At 35.4% G+C, this 24532-nt stretch overlaps 1 protein-coding gene and 1 long non-coding RNA gene across 7 annotated transcripts in view; both read right to left on the reverse strand.

The window, feature by feature from the left end:
- LOC139975394 (uncharacterized) overlaps nucleotides 1–24532 on the reverse strand; it is a 44642-nt gene that overhangs the window by 7086 nt on the left and 13024 nt on the right. For 2 of the 6 annotated variants that reach the window (XM_071983356.1, XM_071983359.1), the window contains 13 exons: nucleotides 13751–14038; nucleotides 12989–13072; nucleotides 11649–11882; nucleotides 9208–9420; nucleotides 8352–8552; nucleotides 7851–7971; nucleotides 6592–6682; nucleotides 5316–5455; nucleotides 4077–4245; nucleotides 2860–3051; nucleotides 1833–2036; nucleotides 1232–1312; nucleotides 455–562 (listed from right to left, as the gene is read on the reverse strand). In XM_071983356.1, coding sequence (XP_071839457.1) covers nucleotides 455–562; nucleotides 1232–1312; nucleotides 1833–2036; nucleotides 2860–3051; nucleotides 4077–4245; nucleotides 5316–5455; nucleotides 6592–6682; nucleotides 7851–7971; nucleotides 8352–8552; nucleotides 9208–9420; nucleotides 11649–11882; nucleotides 12989–13072; nucleotides 13751–14038 — 2126 coding nt within the window. The remainder of the gene's footprint in view (nucleotides 1–454; nucleotides 563–1231; nucleotides 1313–1832; nucleotides 2037–2859; nucleotides 3052–4076; nucleotides 4246–5315; nucleotides 5456–6591; nucleotides 6683–7850; nucleotides 7972–8351; nucleotides 8553–9207; nucleotides 9421–11648; nucleotides 11883–12988; nucleotides 13073–13750; nucleotides 14039–24532) is intronic. The other 4 variants (XM_071983357.1, XM_071983360.1, XM_071983361.1 and 1 more) reach the window with 4 other exon arrangements.
- Nucleotides 15933–17844, reverse strand: LOC139975396 (uncharacterized). Its single transcript, XR_011795729.1, has 3 exons — nucleotides 17791–17844; nucleotides 17085–17162; nucleotides 15933–16067 (listed from the first exon to the last, which is right to left on the reverse strand). It is a non-coding gene; the product is annotated as an uncharacterized lncRNA (long non-coding RNA).

The following is a 24532-nucleotide window of genomic DNA, read 5'->3' on the forward strand; positions in this document are numbered from 1 at the left end:
TGTTGTGTAATAATTTTAATTTAATATTTACTATCCTTTTTTGAGGGCTTCTTGATTTTTTTAACTCTCAGAATGGATTAATTATTTAATTATTTTTACGACCAACATTTGTAAGCTAGGTAATCTTCCAATGATGACATTTATTATTAGCAATAATATACCAGGCACCATGGACCAACAAATCTTGAATGATTCTGATATTTTACAGGTTACAACAATTTTTTTTTTTATGATAACCATAATTATGTGTTTTTGTTTTTATAAATTGTATTTCCAAATTACCAAATTTAATATTTCAGAGCTACAAGGCAAATCACTTTTTGTCAGAAATGATCGTCCATAAACATGAGCACAAGATTTTGCCTCGATCTCATTCTGTTACAATACCTGTATCATCGAAAAACAAATATGAAGCCGGTTTTCCCAAATCGATTGAAAACTGAGATGTCCTTACCTGCAATACATTTCTCACAAGTCTAACCTGCTGCTCAGTTTTGGGTGTGATGTCTCTAAGTTTGTCGACAGCCATGATGAATTTCGGGAATTGTTCCATTAAGTTGTCCTGTTGGTAAAATGCAAATAACTATCGCATTAGCAATTGGTATATTGCCTGCGCAGATGATAGCTTTTTTTAGGGTCATTATCAGAAATACTCCTAAAAATGTTATGAAGAAAAATGTTTTTACGAAAGCTCCAATTTCAGCTATTTGGAAAGAGATTCTAATACAGACAAATATTTCCCAAGCACTGAGGGAGTTTAAAATAGGCATCTAGTGGCACTGATGTGAAGGCCCTGCCCCCCCTCCTCACCCCTCAAATATTAGATAATGATAAACAGGTAATGTTATCTTGAACTTACACCCTTGCTGACATCAGAAACTTTGCCAAACCTTTAAAACCTACGAGATTCCAGTGGATTGGAAAACACCTTGGAAATTATAGTTTGTAAGCTAGAGAGAAGGGGGGGGGTAGGGGGTCGGGCGGTAAATGCCTTTTAGGATTTGAGTATGAGTGACCATTCATATGAATTTGTAGCATATTTGAGGGTGATACTACATGACAAATTTTAAAAGAGAGGATTCGTGCAATTTTATGATTTGAGACCATAAACTAACGATTTTCTGATTCATGATCTTGTGGAGAACTATTAATAAGTTCCACTTTTCTTGATGGAGACTGGATTATTACTGATAATTTAAATTTAATATAATTTCTCTCCGTTGCTTGATACCTGATGGTTAGCTAACGACTTCCTCTGGGTCTCTGTAATGTTCTTGGAATCTTTTCCCAACATATCCACTGCATCAATAAACTGGAAGAAAAAAATTTATTCAGAAATAACACTAGGATTGAATATTCATAGCGGAGGTTTGGCCAATCATTTGACAGAGATGAAGAAACAAAAATAACATAAATAACAAAGTTTCACAAAAAGGTTGGTAAATTTTATCGGAGGGCACTTCCCAACATAACATATCGAATGTATCAAGATACTAAAGAAGAAAGCAACGAAAAATTGATTAATCAAATTAGACAGCCTTCATACACATCTAAAAGTTGCTGATGTTCTCTGTGATATTAAAACAAATTCAAGTAAATAAATAAAAATAAATAAATAAATAAATAAATTAAATTAAATTAAAATAAAAAATTAAAAAATTATTTTTTTTCTTTTCTTTCTATTTTTTCTAAATCAAGCTGAAACAGTATTTTAACAAATTTAACTATGGGACATCGAACTATAGGAAGCACTTTTAGTACCCACAATGTACTTAGTTAAAAACTTTCACCTTAAAAGGTGAATTGGATGTAAATCAAAATGTGGTTCTTACCTTTGGCATACATTCCAGAATACTTGATTTCATCTGTTGCGTTTCTTTATGAATACCTTGTAGCATCAGCATGCACAGTTCGTACTCGTCCGACAGAGAGAGTCTGAAATGCTGGAAAGTCTCCTCTTGTAAGGTCGACAGTTTTCCTTTACACGTAAAGCAGACTCTTAAATACATGCAGATAGCGGGTTCCGTTTGAGGACACTGAAAGAGATATTGTCAAATTATTTTCATTTTTTTATTGATGTGCATACGATCATTTGGCAATAGCTCCCCCTATTTACAAAGTTCATCTCCAATTATGACATTACCTCAAAATCACATCTACCATTTTTTCTTTTTTTGGGGGGCTACTGCATTTCTTTTTGCACGTAAACATGCAAAGAGAGAAAGATGTACTAACTGTTCCAAACTTTAAAATTGCATGACCCAATGATTACAATTTTATTGTCTGTAAAATTTCCGTTGGAATGTATCTATTTGAAGGACAGTGCATGTAAAAAACCTTTTAGCATTTTATTCATAGTGACAGATTATTTAGAGTTTGAAAGTGTTTGTGGTTTAATTGTTCATCTACAAAAGTGGCTTTCTCTAAGGCATTTTGTCTTATTAATATGTAGGTCTTGTAGTTGCTTTCATGACCCATCAAGGACAATTGAAAATACACCAAAAAGTGTCTTAACTAACCCTGGGAGAGATATTCTGCGTGTTTAATAACCTCTTAAGATAATGAAGGCAAAACGAGGACACCTGCTTAAACTTTCGAGGAAACCTTACAAACCAAAAAAGTGAAGATAAAAAGAAAGAGAGAAAAAAGACTACAACATTCCCCAATGTTATGCTCTGTATTCTCAACTAGCAAGAACAGGACGCATTTTGTTTAGATGAAGAAACAATTCTCCAATCTAGTTTTGATGTACAAGAGTTTTGAAAACATAATTTCACAACAAGATATGTATCAAATATAGATAAAATTATGATAAATGTATTATTTCATCCTTCCCATATGAGAAATGAGACTACTCACACCCACTATACGAATAATCTTCCATCTGGTACTGTTTTCCGGTGAATACTCGACGGTGCCCCGATCAGGAATGTACAGGAGGAAATCGCTGGACGAATCCTGCGAACAGACACGCCTTCCGCAGATCCTGCAGTTGTGCAGGGAACCGGGTAACAGTTTACTACGACTGCACAACTGGCATCCAGTGATATCCTAGGAAACCAGACAGACCAAGTCAAAGAAAAGGAGACAATAAAATAAGAATAAGATAATATAATCATTCCTGCTAGCTATCAAGCTTAAATGACAGAACTGATGGCAACAACAAAGTCATGGAAGCAAATCATAAAAGTTTGCAGCATCAGATTGGATGTTATTCATTTACAGGCACATGTAGGAAATGTACGCTAAGTATGTAAGTACCTGCCAGTTTTCATTACCTAAAAGTTCCTTTTCCCCTAATTCCCCCAAAATCTGTTCACAATTTGGGCAAGTTTTGCTGGTTAAGTAGGCTTGAAGGGAAGAGAGGGAATGGGGAGTGTATGTGTGTGTGGGAGAGGGGTGGGGGGAGGGGCATTATGTAGCATGTCAAACCAACATATCACAATTGCAAGTTTGAAGTCTAAACAAAGAGAGAGAGAGTTGCATCTATCTATCTATCTGTCTGTCTGTCTGTTGTCTGTCTGTCTGTCTGTCTGTCTGTCTGTCTGTCTGTCTGTCTGTCTATCTATCTATCTATCTATCTATCTATCTTTGAGAATGAGAGGTATAGTGAGTTAGGGAGTTATACCCACAACCATGAGGTTCCTGATTTAAAACACCAACAGGAACCAGCATCTCTTGTTCTATTTCACTTTGCTGCTTGGTTGTCAGTTTCAATGGGGTGTTCATTAAATTTGGTATTTTTGATTTCGTGAATTTGGGGGCTTGGTTCTGTCTTCTTTCACTGTGTTCACCGTGGCTGTGCTGCAGTGGACATGAATTGGGTACCTTCACCTCCCTCAGTATTGGTCAGATGCTGAGGTACACTAGCCTCTACTGAATGGGGGATGTTATGGGGTAGCCCCAGGAGCAGGAATGGGTGCGACATTGAAAGCCCTGCCTCATTATTTCCTGAACATTCTTCGAAAAGAGATAGTCCCAGTGATCATTACAAGACCATGGCACGCATATATGCTTTTAAATGATATTCTGTCGGTTTTCTATATTCATACTTATCATGATAGTGCTCCTAGTACCTTGTTGCTAGGGTCTACCCACGTAGGTGGTTTCTGCCAATCAGGAATGTTCTTCTTCATCAGGGCAAGATTTGGTACCTTCAGGCCCGACTTTCCTGACACAGACCCTTGGAAGCCTTTTTCCAGTTTCTTACATTGGCGAAGCATGCTGGATACAGTAGGTTCAAATCTACATGAGAAAGGATGAAGAGGAATTACTATCACACAAGAAATATGAACAGCTTAGGCTTATACTGTTATGTTTTAATCTTGTTTAATACCAAGAGTCATGAACTGTACAAACAGTGTAACATCATTATGATGTTAAGCTTTGCCACAGATTTGTTCAAAATAAGACATTAGATGTCATGACATTTTAATTTATCGCATTTATTATCTCATCAACTTTCACATTAATTGTATTGTATTGGTAATTAAATCTTAGTTTGAAGTTTTGTCTTTGTTTGATCCCGTTAGGATTTCACATCTATGTGTTTGACTTCTGTTAATTACCAAGTTTTTCATGGTTTGATCCATTGCTGAGGACTTTGTATCACACATAGTTTAAATGTAACTACTTTCCATATACTTCATTGACTAACATGCGAGTTATGCCGAGTTTTTCCTGTTACGAATTGGATGGAGTACCCATAACAGATAAATGATTCCAAGTACATTTTTAATATCTGTTCTCTCAACGAATGTGTATGAACCCCCAGGGGGTGCGTGAGTCCATCACAGGGGTTTGTGGGGGGGGGGGATAAAGTTAGGGAAACCCTGCACCAGACAGTATCAATATCAAGTATGACGTTCATTCAAGCTAACCTTTGCAATTACCATGTTTACAAGGCTTTCAGACCTTGACCTTTGTTGACCTTGAACATTTTAATTCCACAAAAACAATAGATTTCACTACAAGGTGAACTCACATAGCGAGCATGAAGTACAACCAACATGACCTTGTAGAGAATACCTTGTTTAATAGTGGGACAGTCACACACACAAACATGCCATCTCCATCATCACATCAGTTTCTTTTGCCTTCAACAAGATATCATAACAATGAGGTGGCAGTGCTACTCACCGGTACTGCAAGATATCATAACACAGAGTGGGAGTGCTACTCACCGGTACTGCAAGATATCATAACACAGAGTGGGAGTGCTACTCATCGGTACTGCAAGATATCATAACACAGAGTGGGAGTGCTACTCACCGGTACTGCAAGATATCATAACAATGAGTGGGAGTGCTACTCACCGGTACTGCTCACTAGCCAGCTCTATGTCCCAACCATAATGTTTGAAGTTATCTCGATGCTTTTTGAACAATTCCAAATGGCTAGAGGTCATTCCTTCCGTCACTGGGGCTGTTTCTGGGTTGTGACAATGTTTACAGACCTACAAAGAGACAAGAAAAGAACCAATCACAATCCTGAAAGACAGTTAACGTATCTAGTTTGAATGTTTTTTGTTGTTGTTATCATAAATGACAGATGTCGTACCTTCTTAGAACACATACGTTGAAGAGAAATACATTCTCTTCATGTATTTGAGAGCATTGTGATCAAGTGGCTAATGCAGCCTATGGGATGTCTATAGTAGAGTGTGGAAATGATGGCTGTAGCCTATGGGATGTCCCCAGGGATGTTATGGCTGCAGCCTATGGGATGTCCCCAGGGATGCTATGGCTGTAGCTTATGGATGTCCCCAAGGTTATGGCTGTAGCCTATGGGATGTCCCCAGGGATGTTATGGCTGCAGCCTATGGGATGTCCCCAGGGATGCTATGGCTGCAGCCTATGGGATGTCCCCAAGGATGTTATGACTGTAGCCTATGGGATGTCCCAAGGATGTTATGGCTGCAGCCTATGGGATGTCCCTAGGGATGTTATGGCTGCAGCCTATGTGATGTCCCGAAGGATGTTATGACTGCAGCTTATTGGATATCCCAAGGATGTGTAGATGTGGTGTACTCTAGTGCCCTGGAAATGTTTGAATTGTGCGCACTTTGGTGTTTTGGTGTACTAAGTTACCAGTGACCAGAGTTTATTAAATGTGGTACGATAAGTCCTTGGGCCTTAATACATGACTTAAAACTAAAATAACAAGAGCTCTATAAATGTATTCCTTGAATCAATCATGAGAAACAAACTAGTAGAATACGATTAATGATAAAGAAAACCAAAATAAGTTGTCTTTTCACTGATGTTTCTTACAAAATAAGCCCTTTTGGATAAACCAAAACAGATCAAAATGCAGAACTAATATCATCACATTGTTTATAAATAATTTTCTAAGTCAGTAATAGTTTTCAACCAACAGCAATTTACATTTGTTTCAAAAACAAACTTTTACACTGTGTCTGTCATTAGGTATAGTCACAGCAGAGGCTTGGGAACGAATCAGACACAGTCTGGACATCAAACTTCACATTTCTATTCTTGTATTGTTAGGAATAATGACATACTTGCACATTTGCTACCCTGGGAAGACCTTACACCAACTTTACATGTACAAGACAGAACACCGGCTTACTTTACACTCTTTCCCAGAAGGATCGTACTGTGCGAAAGTGTTCAGTTTCCTCATGTATCCGAGACATCCGTTGCAAAAGACCTGCCCACATCTGGCAAAGAAGAGATGAACTGAAATTAATTTTCTCAAAAGCAAAACAAAGATATGCCTCATAGGCAGGTGTGGATCTAGGAAAGGAATAGGTGTGATACCAGGTTTGTTGGAAGCTGACTCGAATGTATTGGGGTGATGGCCGGATCCTCCCAAAGAATAAAAATTTTATACTTTATATTATTATACTGTACTATATTATATTTTATATTATTATTATATTATATTTTATATTATTATTATATTATATTATATTTTATATTATTATTATATTATATTATATTATATTATACATTTAATACATGAGGAGTGTTAGCTCAGTGGTAAACACCGGTACCTTTCAATCATAAGGTCCCAAGTTCGAGTCACTCCAAGATTAGTGTATGTCATCCAGTTACAGAGTTGTTGACAATTGACAATTCATAGTCATGGACGTTAAATATGAATCTAAGACTGATTTCGGTCAGCTTGCGGCTTTGATAAGCCAATGATGGCTTCTTCGCGAGTTCCTACTTACAGGAGGATCTAAAATACATACATACATACAAACATTACAAGGTACATTTTGAGGAGCTTTTAAACTATAAATATGGTATAGAAGTAGGTCTAAACACCAAGGTTTTGCTACAGTTAATAATTCATTTGATTTTTTTGTCTTGTGAGCTGGGTTGAAAGAGGGAGTGATGGCAGTGTACCCCTATACTGCCCCCTCCTGTATGCATGTCTGTTAATAGCAGAAGCTGGATGCTTTCCAATATCTTGCAATTCTTTTCATTCTCTGAATGTTTGAGATATTTTCTGTACTTCGCTAAATACAATTCACAATGTACTAGAAGTTGTTCAGTGATACTTACTGACATTCACATCAACCAAATTTTTCTCCTCCTCCAAATAAGTGAAATATGAGCTCTAAAATTAACCTTTTCAGTTAATATCAATGATAAATTCCATCTGGTGTTTATGTATGCATCATCATCGACAGGCCCACTGTACATTTTGATAAATTCTAATACTTTGGAAATGATCTCCCACAAAAGGTTCAAACATCTGATAATGACAATAAAAGAGGACAAACTAAAAAATATCTCTAACGTGTTAAAATAAAAGTACATTTCACGAAATTTAGGCAACATGAAAAAAAAAGACACAACTAATTTCAAGAGACTTACTTTCTACAATGACCTCTTTTGCTTGATCTTCTGAACCTAGCCAGCGCTGAGAACGATGTTTGGCACCCCTGGCAGTTTTTGTGATTTTTGCTTTTCTCCCAGTGGCTAGTGAGGATTGAATCTTCAAAGAAAAACACATCCAGAATTGCAAAAACAAAGAAAAGAAACAAAAACGCAATTTAATTGAACCAGAAGAGAGAAAGAAAGGTGTAAGACTACAACTGGTAAGGAAATATAGACATACAAATATTATATTACTCTAAACAATCTCATTTCTGCCTAATTATTTGGTGCGTTCGAAACCATTATCGATTAAGGCTAGAAATACGGTTACCGTATTTTAACCGAAGAAAGGAGGAAATCTCGTCGCAGTTCTTTTGGAACTTTCATGTTGACTATACTCTTCAATGCGACCATATAAGAGTTTGCCCTGCTCTAGTGAAGAGATAGCCCTGTCCATGAGATATGTTGGCAATCAAATTCCCTTTCCATCCACCTTACCTTCCCTATCATCATCCTGGTCGCCTAGCTTCCACAGACCGTAGCCATCGGATAGGGACTTGGCGGCAGTCCCTACGAAGCTTTCCACATCGTCACGGGTGCTACTCCATTCCTTCTTCAAACGCTTGGAATCCACTTGGTGTTGGTAACTCTGAGCTCTAGCTAAGCTGTCATTGGTTGCTGCAATGTCCAAAGTTTTACCTGTGGACCAATAGAAATACTAGTATTTTAATATCATGAAAACAATGTGATTGATACTGTACTTTATAACCGTAACCAGTGTAAGATGTGGTTAGCTTTACTCTGGCTAAAACTACATGCTACATGGTATGTTGATATAACCAAATGAGACACACTCACTTGAGGACAAATTCAGTTATAAATTTGTATGGTCTATAAAGTCAACTATGATCGAAACATGCGTCTTGTAAAGTACATGACCAAAGTGTAAATTATACAGAGACTTCTGGGGATTTAAAAACTTAATTTACTGGGAGTAGTTAATATTCACTTGGAAGAGACAGTGAAATGTTGCTACGGAATTCAAAATGGCGACGGCTTTATTTTCAACAGTGCGACAAATAAAGAAGAAAAGGCCATTTCTCTGAAAAAAGAAACCACCCTAAGGTCAAAAATGGGAAAACTTACAAAAAGTACCCCTGGAAAAGAATATAACATAATCAGACGGTTGAGTCAATAAAGTGTGATCCATTTTAGGAGAAACAAAAAAATTAATGTTGGCTTACAAATAATCAAAAGGAGCAACCATTAAACAAACATTTTGCTCCATTTCTCTGAGTATGTTTAAGACATGTAAATCTGTCAGAGCAAGCAAGGTGATCAATGTTAATAGTACCGATGCCTTCCTCCTGAGAACTATCTCTTCTCTTTCCTATCTTCCTGAAGGGAGAGAGAAGCACATTCGGTGCTTTCTTTAAGGAAACCTCATCTTTTGGACTTTCTTCTTCTTCTTCTTTGCCCGCGGGCGGCGACGTTTGATCAATCTGTTCGTTACTTACGGGGTCATCACCTACGGTTGGTGATCCTTGGCTTACAACAACCCACTCACCTGGAAAAAGAAAGTTTTTAAGTCATGCTCAAGAGAGGGTGGTTTCATGCAGGGTGAGTGAAAGAGAATAAGTGTTAATTACACAAAACATAACAAATTAGTGCAAGTGCCGGGTATTAAAGCAACAGAAAATTTGATTAACTGAGGGTTCGGCGCTGCAATTACCAGCGAGTGAGTGAGCTTGGGGGTTTAATAGTGAGATATGAGTCAGTGGGAAATGTTGTTGGATAATTGTGCATGCTACATAGCAGGATTAGTGTAGGGAGAGTTAGGGATTAATATGGATGTGAGTTAGTATACCACATAAATTAGTTAGTAGATGATGGAATTAGTGTGTGAATTACACATTGGCTTTAAGTGAATAAAACCTTTGTACTTGCAAGTAGTAGGGCAAAATGATCCTACTCAAATAATCCCGTAGTTCTGTATAAATGTACTGATTGTCAACGTGGTATATCGAATGTTAAACTCTGACCTGTGAGGTGTAAATATTAACAATAACTAAATAGACTAATAAAACAATGGTTAGTACTGATACATACAAAGGGCTGCATTCACAATCAATTCTATTATTTTACTTACATTATACCTCTAACAACTACATTGAATGCAGTTAAATTCTCCTGTACATGAGGAAGAGACAAAGAAGTACCTGATACACAAATAAAGTATTTCTTGAACTCATTTAAGAATCATGGATCCAGTGGTAAATGTTAACAAGACAATGCAAGTATGTACTGGAAATAACACCATTAAATCAATCTTAACTTAAATCAATTCTTGACCTCACAGGAGCTTTGAATATTCAGTGCAATATAAATGCCAACAGTATGTAAAACGACATCATACTCATGTTTCTACCGATGCATTAGTAACTCAAATGATATCATAGAGAGTATTGAATATTCAGTACATACTAATGACAACTGTTCTACTTAAAAAGAAACACCACCAGACAGTGCCTGAATACATGAATATTTAAAGTACTTTAATCATTTATATGAGTTGTCACGTAAACAAGTCCTCTATAATCTATTCGCTCAATCCCTCCTTCCAGTATAATGACTTGTTATTTCAGGGCTGTTCTGCAAATTATGCAAACTGAATACTAAACAAAATTATTATCAATTTGATTACTTTACTCACAGAACTTCAATTAAATTACACCTGATGTGAATTAGAAGAATTAAATAAGGTGTGTATAGGGACTGTTGTATCATTTGTTTTTGTGTCTATTAAAACAACACTCAAAATTAACTCATGCTTTAATAATTGACTTTGTGTTTGCTGATATATATACAGTGGTAATAATATTATCTAGCATTGTAAAACCAATTTAATATTGTTGATGAATAAAACAATCATGCAGTCAATTGAATTATCATTCTTAAATTTTTTAGTCATAAATGCAATATTGATCACATATGCTTTGAGCATTACTTATCCCCTCTAAGTGAAATACTAACTTTCACACATACAGTATAATGAAAAATGTTACCAACACTAAGATTGTTCAATTAATTAAAACACATTCAAAGGTGTGCTGATGATTCAGTTAATTAGTAAGTTAATCATTCTGATAAACAACACTATTACCCGATTAAATTTGTATTTCACAGATGAAAAAGGTATCATCTTAGGGACCACTAAAAGGTGGGAATATGAATGAAGGTCGTGAGAGGGGAGCCAGAGAAGGGTTGCGGAAGGGGTAGGCTAGTAAGAAGGAATTTCATTATTTATTAAAACGTACCTTAATTATTAAACAAAAATACACCGGGGAAACTATCCCTACGTTAACATTGGTCTTTAGGTAGGAATGCAGTTTAATTAACAAGAAACAAAGGTGGTGGTTTGGAGCAGATGGAAAACAGTGGGCACCAAGGGAACCTCATAACTTTAAGGAAAATATCTTAGTAGGCAAATAAACACCATGGAATACCAATATTCATCCAGTGATGTTTTTTCCCTTATGACTCATACTACGCTTAATAAAGGATTATTATGGGTCATTTACTAATAAAGTAAATATCTAAAACTTGGTCTGATAAAGCATTTTTATCAAAATTGAGAATGAAAACTTAAACTTGCAAATGAAATTGTTATTAAACACAGAGAAACAATATAGCTGACTCAAAAGGTTTTGCTTTCCTGTATAAAATGCTATTTCAACGAAAAGTGACCTGAACTTGAATACCAAACTGTCAAAATTACAGAAACAACAAATATACCCTGTTTATCTTTAAGTGACTGATCCTTTTTCTTCTTTCCACTTCTAATCAGTGAGAGCCGTTCCCTAGTACCTCTAACAAAGGAACCGACTGTGGTCTCTGTTTTTTCCTTACTGGTTGATGGACTTGTTGGTATACTAATAAGATCACTCTTCTCTTCATCACTTTTGCCCTCTATTATTGTTGTGAAGTTGCTAGGCAACCTCTCCTGTGTAGTCGTTAGCGATAGCTGATCTGCAAGTAAGTTTTGTTTAAATCGTTTAACCCCAACGCAAAAGTTACAGTTGCCATCTTGTGGATGAGTTTACGTTAACTTCAAGCCTGTCGAAACCCCATTTTCCCCAATACAGTTTTGATTAATCCTGAAGTCCCATGCCCTTACAACTGACCTGTCGCACGTTCAACGACTGAAGAGCAAACACACATCGTCTGTTTTCTGTCAATGACTAGTGCTCGTTTAGGCCACACGTGCAAACTTAGTTCAGCGTGATTGGATGAAACATTTGTTAAACTTGTTAACTTATCGTAGTGTAATGCCGCAGATGGCTAACTGCCAGTGAGTCGGGAAAATGCTACATGGTCTGTTTTCCTGACTGAAACTGATGCAACTTAAAGATGGCAGAATCTTGAACAGCCCTAGTCTTACGTACACCCACACGACCTCCCTCTCCACAATTTTCCCTAGTATTCCTGGTCTAATTTGTAGTGCGAGGCCATGTTTATACATTAGTGCTTTGTGGCGATCCTTCATTTCATTACCCTAGCAACACACGTGTCAATATTGAGTTAGATTTGATGCAGAAGTAAACTTGAAGTCAACATATTAGACATCTATTATTATGATCATATTGGAATCAATGCAAATTTATGGAGAACTTTGAATTACTACCAATTTTAAGTTCTACAAATTATTCATGTTTTATTAAAAAACTTGTTATATATGAAATGACCATTGAAAATCTCTGCAGTGGATGAATCTTTCTTTTCTAAAGAATATACTATTTATAACCAAACTCATATTCTTGGAATACCTACGTCAGTCCTCGTTCCTAAACGAAGTGACTTTATTCAATTCTACTTCATACAATGATGGTTTAATATGCTCAACAATTAAACTCCATAGGTGAGATGATTGTTGCTTTTAATTCGTCTACAGCATCAGCAAGCTGGAATTTCAATTTAGTAGTAGGTAATGCTCTTTACAAAGTAATTTTAAAAGTCAACTTGAGAATTGTTGTCATGTGATGGTTCGTGTTTTACAATTACATATTAGACCCGATGTTATGTCATATTCCGAAGGTAAGAATGATCCCACTGGTCTCTTGGATGTGAAAGTTTACCTCTCTGCATTTCCTTTTTGACAGGTGATGTTGAGGAAATATCAACATCATCTTCAGATACAACTTTCTTTGAAGATTCTGTGCCTGTTGAAATATTGAATTGTAACGCAAAGTTTTTATCGTTCAGTAGAGTACAAATATCTGGTTGATGACTTATCTGTTATATGCTTAAACAAAATCATCTTACATAAAGAGATGTACCTTTAAAGGGGTAAACAATTTTTTGCAAGTTTTATCAATTCAAAATTTGTCAGGTATAGGCCTACTAAGAGGAACTACAAAATGATAACATCTTGTTTGCATAGCGTTATTTTTATACCAATTATGTGTTATAGATTTTCTGAATTTTTAACAACTGTTGTATTTATAACTTATAGTAGATATATTTTACAACATTTATCTTCCAACAAGTTAATATTGATGTAAAACCCATGATTAAGTTATTAATTTTTTTTTTTTTTTTTGATAGAAAGTTATTATTTGGGTGCAATTCTGTACATATTGAAATTGCTGTCAGTGATTATCAACCATATCAGCTGTTTTATTCTTCAAAATACAGCAAATTCACTTGAAAGTTCTGAAATCAAAATAATCATTTGTCTTTAGCATTACAGCAGATTACCGATATAACGGTTAAATTATGTATCTGAAAGAAAATAATGAGAGGCATGAAAGGAGGATACAACATGAATATCTCTCTTCCAATTCTTAATAACAATTTAAACCACATAATTTTCAAAATAAAATGACCACTTTTTATACCAATTCCATCCAACGATTCTTTTCTGTTAGTCGTGTTTCGTGGCTTGTAAAACACCTGCATATCACTTTCACTTCTCCGCAAGCCTTTTCCTGGCCGCCGGGAAAGCTTTCTTTCGCTGGTACTTCTTCCCAATTTCGTTTGTCGATCTTTCTTGAAGGTAAACTGCAATTCCTCGGTGTTGCCACTACTTTTACCGCTATTATCGAAGACATCGTATTCCTCGTCCTCTGACTTATCATCGACCGGCAAAGTTTTGTCGATTTCGCTCGGTTTACCAGCTTGTTTTGCTGAAAGCAAATTAATTTTTTATAGCTAGGATATCAAAGCATGTGTAATATAAACAAAATATTGATTAATTCATTCAAATAGTCACCTGAAACAGTTAAGTTTCAACACTATAATGTCATTTCTGGTAATAATAATAATAATAGTCATAATTACAAAAGATATGAAGTACACCACTCTTTAAATTAAAAGACAAAAGTCTTCGCAACTTTTCTCTCTTGGTTTGAAAAAAACAAAGGAAAAAAATTGCATGACTGGACAATGGAGCCAAAAAAAATGATGTGTGAATGCTTACTGTATGAAAATGGCAACAAAATGAACACATATTGGTAATTTCTTGACCAAAACAAATGAAACACCTGAAAAATAACATTTAAATGATCTTGGTGAAGATTTACTTAAACAAAACCTGAAACTAAAGGAATGGTTAGCTATAATTGTATAAAATTTAAGACAGTCTGATGTTTGGACCCTAACGGGACCTTCTTTAGAGACGGATTCGACTGAAAACAGGGTGCAAAAAATTAAATTGACGGATGGACAGACCAAGGAAATTGGAACAATTAACAAGAGTATAATTAGAAAGATGGGCAGTGATATGATAGTAAGCACAGAGATGAAAGATGTACTGGAGATGAAAGGGCTGCTGGAGATCAATCAACTTGTTTCTCCATCTGCCTATTTATCTTTTGTCCTCTTGTTTTGTAGTCTACCTCTAAAGAGGATCCTGACAAGATGGAGATATTTAAGTCACTAAGACTTTTATGCAATTGAAATGAGGGTCTTTGCAGTAGATAGGAAGTTTGCCAACATTTTCATTCCTAAGATTTACCGTCAGAATTCTGACTGATTTACCTTCAGAATTCTGACTGATTTACCGTCAGAATTCTGACTGATTTACCTTCAGAACCCTGACTGTTTTGTGTAATTGATAAAAAAAAATCATCAACTTCCTTTACTTGTTGATTTGTCAAAGTTGTACCCATTCATCTAGTAAGAGTAAACCATTTGTTCAAATAATCTGAATACACACGAGCATTCATCACACCATATGCTAGTATTGAAAGTTTCCACTGACTGGATACTATGATTTGTATGCACTGTAATACATTAAACATATAACTTGGTGGTGGAAAAGCATCCAAAATTAGTACATTAGATAAAAAATATCACAGGTCTAAGAACATGCCCCACTTCTAGAAGACCACATCTAGAACAGTTGGTCTGTGTGACCATGAGTTACAATTAAGTCAAGTTTTGCAGCACATTTATACTTATTTGACCATCAAACGTTGATAAATGTAATATTTTCAAATCCATTAGCTAATAGGTACCATTTTTAAGTATACGGATTGGATCTGCATCAGTAGAGAACTAAAACATTTCTGCTGTAGAGGGAATATGTGTCTTCATAATGGCAAAGACTATGAACACCGTTCCAAAATTTGACAAAGAAAAAAATTTGACACGAATCTGTTGCAAAATAGGATTGAGTAAGTACCAAGTTTGTACATTTTAGTTGATGTTGAATTATTTAACAACAGGTCGTTATGGTGATCTGACCCCCATTCGATCTTAAAACAATGTGCATACGTACAATTAAAAGAAAGTTGTTTAATACCATCAGCCACTGCAAAAAAAAACTTCCCACGTCAATAATAATTATCTTATAAATTTTGCCTAGCGAGCAAAATAATAAACAGATGTACCAGTTTCGGGGATGAGAAACTGGTCTTTCTTCTTCTTTCCTCTTCTGACTAATGAGAGACGCTCTCTAGTGCCTCTCACAAAGTTACCAACTTTATTCCCAGTTTCTTTCTCACTGCTATATTGTGTTGCTTCTGAAATACAAGAGTCACTTTTCTCCTCAAACGTGTCTGGAAAGGTACTTGGCGACTCCTTGTTGGTGGAAACAGCCAACTGATCTGCAAGTAAGTTAATGTTTTTAACTAATTGGTTTTTTTTAGTGTAAGATGTTACCTAACTTAGGGAACAACATTAGTCACATTGTGTGGATATGTAAATGATGATCTGAAAGAAAATAGAAAGTGGATGCTTTAGTAGCACATACCAGTTGAACAGTTTGGAAAAAGTACAAAGATGAATATGGGAGCATTTGAACACCCGATATATTAAGCATCGCATATATTAAGCATCGCATCACAAACTTGCCTAGCACAAAATTTAGGCCTTGTGGGACAAGAAAAGCACCAAAACCTTCACCAAAGCTTTGAGACAAGAGACAAGTGAAGTCAATAGCTGAACATAACCCTGACAAATCCCTTCCAATCAACATTATATGTTTTCTAATACTGAAATAAAATGACAATGAACACCTCAAATTTTCCACATCTATTATAAGATTGATTCGTTTAATTATGTTCAATACAACTTTTAATTTTGGAAACTTTGAACAAAGCACAACAAATTTTCAAACTCATGACGTATAGTATTCTATACAGATTCAAAGTGAGGGTCCCAACCAATTTTTAGGGTTGCAAGCAAAAATTTGGGGGTGGCCAAAATTTAGAAGAAAAACAAAATTATAACGATATTCTGATAAAAAAAAATGTGTAACTATCTTGAACACAGTTTACATCATAAGTTGCAAAAAATATATACCCAGTTTGGCCATTCAACAACTTTCAAGATTTCAATTTCTCAAAGTGGAGGGGAATACCATATCCCTGTGGATCCCTCCTGTTGGTCAAATCACCCACCATGGGTGGGGGGGGGTGATGGGTTTGTTAAGAAGATAAAGGTGAAAGTTTGATCAAGTAACCCAATGGTAGCCAATACACACTATATATCAATAAATACCAGCCGCAAGTACACAATGCAATGAAACTATGTTAGGATGGGGGAGCTTATAGTGCGATTAATTTCCCTTTTACAGTGACAACAATTCCTCCAATTATACAAGTTTACAAGTAAGTTAACTTTAACATTCAAGGAATTGATTTTTATTTCTTCTGCTCACCATAAAGTTCAATTTGTACCCAAACTCCAAAATTGTTATTAAAAAAAAGTGGGAAAGAAACGGATTACCTTTCTCATTATCTTCATTGACAGCGGCTATTGCAGAGATATCAACATCAGCTTCCCTTACTTCTTCTATTCCAGATTCTGTGCATGTTAAACAGAATGAAATGTACTCCAAAAACACCCCCAATATTAGCTTACAACATTGCAGAAAGCAATAACAGCTCCCAAACATCCGTTCATGTATATGTGACATCATACATACCATCAGACGGTATCACATGATGCAGGAATTAACATTTATCCTCTACAAAAACGTTGTTTACAACAAACATACATTAATATACAGTACAAAATTATCCAGTTTGAGATATTGGAGAATTATGTATTTCCTTGGTTAAACAATTGCTATAAAAAAAAGCCAAAATACCAATTTGATTAAAAATTCTAGTAGATAGTTTTTTAAGGGTAATATTTTTTTTATTATCTAAGCTAATGCAGTATATTGGACAATTTTTATCCAGAATGTTATTAAAAAAACCAACAATGTATTCTTTTGAAGTTACATTAAATTGTTAAAATGTGGTTTAGAAGTTACAAATACAGACGAGTGAAAAAAAACAGGAAATCGTTGTTGCCTAAAACCAAAACCAAGATTAAGAAAGATAATTGACTAATAACTCCATTTTATCTGTATTCATGAAAAATGAACGTTATTAAAAGGGAAAATAATACTGTTAGTACCAAATCCACACTGAAGACTAATACATACCACTTTTGCTGCCGGGCAACTTTTCTTCCTTTCCGATCTTGCGTTTGATGGATGAGCGAAGTTTGTCAGTTCGTTCCATCAGATCGGTCAATCTCGTTTTTCCTTTTCCTTCTTTAGTCTCAGACTGTAACGATACCAAATTTGCGGAGCGACTATTTTCATTGCTAGAAACCTCATCTGTTGCAACAAATGTGTCAGGCAGTTTCCTCTCTCTACTGTCTAACTGAGCCCCAGAAGAGACATTCACATCTGTAAGTAATCAATGACATGAAAATGGTTAAGTAAAAAGTGATCATAAATATACTCAATTTAGATTCGACAGTAACACAGTGTTTTCAATGATTAACCTTGTGGAGTGTTAGCTCAGTGGTTAACACCGGTGCCTTTCAATCATAAGGTCCCCAGTTTGATTCACTCCGAGATGAATGTATGTCGTCCAGTTAAAAGAGTTGTTGACAATTCATAATCATGGACGTTAAATATGAACGTAAGAGACTGACTTCGATCAGCTTGCGTCTTTGATAAGCCAATGATGGCTTCTTCGCGAGTTCCTGCTTGCAGGAGGATCTAATATACATAGTTGTACCTCTGGTAATTATTGAGGTTCGACTTGAATCCACCAACTGATCTTAACGATCATTCATACTTTTAATAGAAGACTGTCTTACCTAACTCGATATCTTCACTGACAGATGTTGGTGCTGTGACATCAGCATCATCAGTTTCCCTCACATCTTCTTTCCTAGATTCTACACCTGTTGATAAGCATAAGTATGTACAAAAGCTTCAACAACATTAGCATAAAAAGTTGCTAAAGTGAACCAAAATCATGCACAAATCCATTATATATCAACTGAAAGACAATAGACTGTATAATTAATATGTTACATTACTGGATCAATTATTGAAAATCAACAACGAACACAGTAATACTGAAAACTTTGAAAGAAGCAGAAATTAAATTTTAGATGTTGGAAGATTTCAAAAATTGACATATTGTGCATGAACAACTCTAAGAGTGACTGTCCTAAATTTGACCGATCGATATGTTATTTGGATTAACACTTGGTAAGTTTGATAAAATTGTTGACCAAGCATAAAATGGCCAAGTCAACCTGAAATCCTTTACTTTCTGCTACCGTACTTCATATAGCCTAACATCCTTTAACAAAATTTACCTATACCTTTTACAAATTTTAATGAAATATAAACATAGAGAAGATTAAAATTGCTATTCTATTCAAATTAACTTACACAACCATACACCCAGGCATTCAAATGAGGGCATAAAAGTTAAGCAAAGAGAAGATTACAGTTAAGAATTATGAAGCAGACATTGACTGAAACAAATTAGATTAAATTAAATATCAGCTTTAAATCCCATTTCTACTGTTTAAATGACTACTTTTTAGAGGGGAGGGGGGGGTGGGAGGTGTGTGCGGGTGGTCAATTTATTCATTGCAAAATTCCCATTCTCCTGTTTATATTTAGAGGACAGAGAATATTCTTTTAATTTAGAATGGAATCAAAGTTGACAAATTCAAAATTACCATTATTATCACCGGTCAACTTTACTTCCTTTCTTAATTTGCGTCTGAAGGATGAGCGAAGATGACTTGCTGTTTTCTTAAAGTTTTTTAATTTTGTTCCTCCTTCTTGTTCCTTTTCTTCATCTTCTTCTTTAATGACAGACTGCAACGATGCTAAACTCACAGAGCCACTACAATCATTATCAACCTCATCTGTTACCATAAGTCTATCAGCAGCTTTTCTTCCTCCATAATCTAATTGTTGATCTGAAATAAAGTCAATATTCATTTAAAATAATCACCTCAAAAAAACAATGCCATTAACCAGTGAGAACAGTATCACAGAAATGTCACTCTATCTTCCACTAGCAACAACTATCTGAACGCCAAATGTATGATTGCATAAGTAAATTCAAATACTTTTCAAATTCATACAATTTGTTAATAAAGAATGTTTTCCTCAGTTGTCTTATCAGCAGTAGTATCAGTCGATTCGTTCATTGTCAACAATTAATAGTATCAAAACCATTCCATTCATATTACGTGAAGTAACACCTGATCAAAGCTACACTGCTAATATTACTCACAAATCCACATACTCAATGATCTAAAGCTTCAAGCTAGTGCCTGGTTTTAACATTTTAATTGTAAATTTTAAAGTAACACATGGCTCTTCATCACTAACAAGTTAGTAACGAGAGGCTTTCAGAGATGTTTTAATTAAATAAACTGTAAATTTTAAAGTAATACAGGGCCCTTCATCACTTAGCAGTTAAAGATGTTTTAATTTATCTGTAATAATTAACTTTAATTTGAAGTCAAAATTCAGAGTTGTGATGGCTCTTCTCTATTTTTGATTAAAGTTTTACCTTTGTCGATGTCTTCATTGATGGACGTTGTTGCTGATTCATTAACCTCTGTTTCATCTTTTCTAGATTCTGTGCCTGTTAATAGAGTAAAAAAATATATTACAAAGCTTGCACAGTAACACTCCAATCACACAGAGCTAAATATGCATTGCATATAAGTAAGTGCAAGACATTCTGTTCAAATCACATTTAAACTCAACAAACTATGTAGTTTTCATGCAAATTAACACTTCAAAGTTTTCAATGAAGACATGGAAATTTCACTTTTTGATAGTGGATTCTAATTGCCAAATGACTACTTTATTGGGGGGGGGGGTCAATTAATTTGTTTCAAAATTTAATTTCTCCTGTTTATATGAATAAAAAGATTACTTTAGAGGACAGTGAATATTCTTTTAATTTAGAATGGAAATCAAAGTTGATAAATTCATACATACCATTGTTATCACCGGTCAACTTTTCTTCCTTTCTTAATTTGCGTCTGAAGGATGAGCGAAGATGACTAGCTGTTTTCTTAAAGTTTTTTAATTTTGTTCCTCCTTCTTCTTCTTCTTGTTCCTTTTCTTCTTCTTTAATAACAGACTGCGAAGATGCTAAACTCACAGAGCCACTACGTTCATTATCAAATTCATCTGCCACCATTGGTCTATCAGAGGCTTTGCTTTCTCTATAATCTAATTGTTGACCTGAAATAAAGTTAATGTTCATTAATCATTTAAATAATCATCTAAAAGAAATGTAATAAACATGTGAGAACATCATAGAAACATCCCTCTATCTGAAACTAGCTGAACCTATCTGAACTCCAAATGTTAGATTGTGTAAAAGTAAATAAAATATTAAACAAAATTCATAAGAATATTTTCCTCAGTTGTCTTATCAGCAGTTAGCTCAATGCACAATATTTGTACATTGCCAACAAAAAATAGTATAAAAAAAATTCTATTCACATTAAGTCAAATAACACATGATAAGAATCTGAGGGTGATTTGCAAAAAAGGCTTCAAAAGTAAGAGCTACATATTCAATGATCTAAAGCTATCATGCTAGTGCCTGGTTTCGACATTTTTAACTGTAAATTTTACAGTAACACAGGGCTCTCCATTACTTACGAGTTAGTATCGAGAGGCATTCAGAGATGTTTTAATTTCATCTGTAATAATTAACTTTAATTTGAAGTCAGAATTCAGAGTTGTGATGGATCTCCTCTATTTTTGATTAAAGTTTTACCTTTGTCGATGTCTTCATTGATGGACGTTGTTGCTGATTCATTAACCTCTGTTTCATCTTTTCTAGATTCTATGCCTGTTAATAGAGTGAATGTTTTATATTAGCTTTACCAATATGCATACATTTGGCAAAAGCAACACTAATCACACAGAACTAAATCTGCAAGAAGAATGCAAATATATATACAAAGCTTCTCTATTATTCTAACACAGAATATTAGCAACACCACAGCCACATGCAAATCATTGTCATCATATGAGAAACAAAGGACTGTTGAATATAACCAAACATGAATGACCACACTACCATTCAAATATGGTCTAGAAGTTACATATTCATATAGCTATTGAAAAAAAAAACATCAACGAGTTAAGACCTAGAACAACTATTAACAGGGATTGAGAAGTTTGCTAATCAATTAAAAGGGGCATTAGGAGGCAATGTTAAATGTCAAATGTATACAAGGATGACAAAATGCTTACCACTTTTATCACGGTCAGGCAACTTTCTTTCCTTCCATAATTTGCGTCTGAAGGATGTTCGAAGTTGACCAGTTGTCCTCTTAAAGTCACTGAATCTTGACTTTTCTTCTGTCACTGACGATTCCAAACTAACAGAGCCAATGTCAGATGATTTTGTCTCAACTCTTAATTCTAATTGTTGACCTGAAAACAAATTCCATGTCAACGTTTGATATAAAAATCCCTTTATAATAAAGCAGAAAGTGTATGCAAAGATTACCACAGCTTCATAACTGTAAGACAACGATTTAATTGATTCACAATCTCAAATCAAAAATGAATTAGCCCATAATCCTCCCCCCCCACCCCTACCAAAATATATACATATAAGTTACAGCAGTATTTCCTTCACACCTCCAAGTACTCAAGAGATCTTAAAAGTTTGTGTCAGAAGTTGATATTGTACAATAATTTTATCCAAAGTCCAGCAATACAGTGTATATTTCTTCTATAGATATAAGTAAGCATTAACCGTCAAGAAAGTATGATTATGTTAATTTGAATTCAAACTCAAACTGTTCAAAGATATCATCCATCAGATTGATGATTTACCTTGGTCAATATCTTCATTGATAGCTTTTGATGATGAGATATCAACATCAGATTCCGTTAATTCTTGTTTCCTAGAGTCTGTACCTATTAAAAAAGGATGCTTCATCAACACTAAAATATGATGTCATAGAAAAACAGAATACTGAGAAAAAAAACTTCTGTATATCAATATATAGATAACACCAGAGTGGTGATGTACAGTAGATAATTAATACCACACTTAAAGATCAACTTGCTTGTTTCTACAACAACCACATCACACAGCAGGCACCTAGCCAAGGGGGGGGGGGCGAATGGGGCAAACGCCCCCCCTTGAGCATATTTTTTTTGTATGTTTTTATGATATCGCTGGTAATTTCAAAATAGAAAATGCTTAGATGCAACTTGCAAGGCCTGGGAAGTGCCATTTCCAGCGATCTGGTAGGCATTTTCGGGCAAAATTTTCTTCTACGCTTCGGGCCAACTCAGAGTGGCGCTACGCTTCTAAAGATAGATTCCAATGCCGTATCTACGGCTCTGATAATTTGCCTACAGTTTCGCCCTCCCCTTGGCAAATTCCTCTCTACGCGCCTGTCACACAGTAATATCAAACACTTTCAAGGGGCTAGAAACAGCTCCATTACAATCTTTGAGAATCTTAACCTGAGAAGCATCATTCCAGAATTTACTGATATATGACAAGAAGATCAGCACTCAAAAAACTCAATCTAGGTCAGTGTTTTCTTGTTCTCAATAGGCTACTCATTTTACTTAACCAGAATGAAACATTTCATGGTTCCTTGCTGCTGTTCATTAGTTCCATTCATAGGGAAATTTCTAACAAAGCCCTAATACAACAACAGTAATTTATGCTCACAAACTTTTGTTGCCAAAGTAATGCTAAGCCCTGATATCAATTGCAACACACATCAGTGTGTGAAGACTATCTACCATTATCATCATACCAAGTTTGACGAAATTCCGACTAGTAATAGTAGCCAAGTAATTGCAATTTGGAGTATTTCACGTCTGACCCCATGACCTCATTAATATTCATGAAATGAGCACCAAAATCAACAGGGTGAATCTACTTACTATGGGCCACCCACTCGCCAAGTATGGTAATGATTGGTCATTCCCTTGTTGAGTTATTGTGCATACAAACTTTTCATAACGAAATAATGCTAGCCCCCCCCCCCTTATAAACATGCATGATATCAATTGCAACACACATCAGTGTGTGGAGACTATCTACCAATATCATCATACCAAGTTTGACGAAATTCCAATAAATAGTAGCCAGGTTATTGCAACTTGGGAGTTTTTCACGTTTGACCCGTGACCTCATTAATATTTTTTAACTTTGACCTCGTATAACTTCGCACACGAAGGTCACACGGGGGTCAACCTATTGACATTTATGATCAGAAGGTACCTTTGACATCTGAAAATAGCATCGAAACTGTAAAAATCCCCAAAACACGAAAAGGTCACCAGAGGTCAAATTGAGGTCAAGGGTCACCCAGATGCGGGTCGACAACTGGATTACATTGAAGCAACTCCCAACCTTAACGGACAGTTCGTTCTCAAGTTATCACAAAAATACTAGTTTTTTTATCATTAATTGACCTTTGGTGACCTCGGATCACATGACCGTTAAGTTTGAAAATATTTCCCTATACCATTTGCAACTTGTCCCAAAATATCAACCGTGTCACACCTTGGAACTGAGAGTTATTGCATTAATTGTCTGAAAATTAACTTTGACCTTGTATAACTCCGCACACAAAGGTCACACGGGGGTCAACCCATTGACATTTATGATCAGAAGGTACCTTTGACATCTGAAAATAGCATCGAAACTGTAAAAATCCCCAAAACATGAAAAGGTCACCAGAGGTCAAATTGAGGTCAAGGGTCACCCAGATGTGGGTCGACAATTGGATTATACTGAAGCAACTCCCAACTCTAACGGACAATTCGTTCTCAAGTTATCGCAAAAATACTAGTTTTTTAACATTAATTGACCTTTGGTGACCTCAGATCACATGACCGTTAAGTT

This window comes from Apostichopus japonicus, chromosome 10 (genome assembly GCF_037975245.1).
Source record: "Apostichopus japonicus isolate 1M-3 chromosome 10, ASM3797524v1, whole genome shotgun sequence".
In the NCBI taxonomy this organism is placed as follows: domain Eukaryota; kingdom Metazoa; phylum Echinodermata; class Holothuroidea; order Aspidochirotida; family Stichopodidae; genus Apostichopus; species Apostichopus japonicus.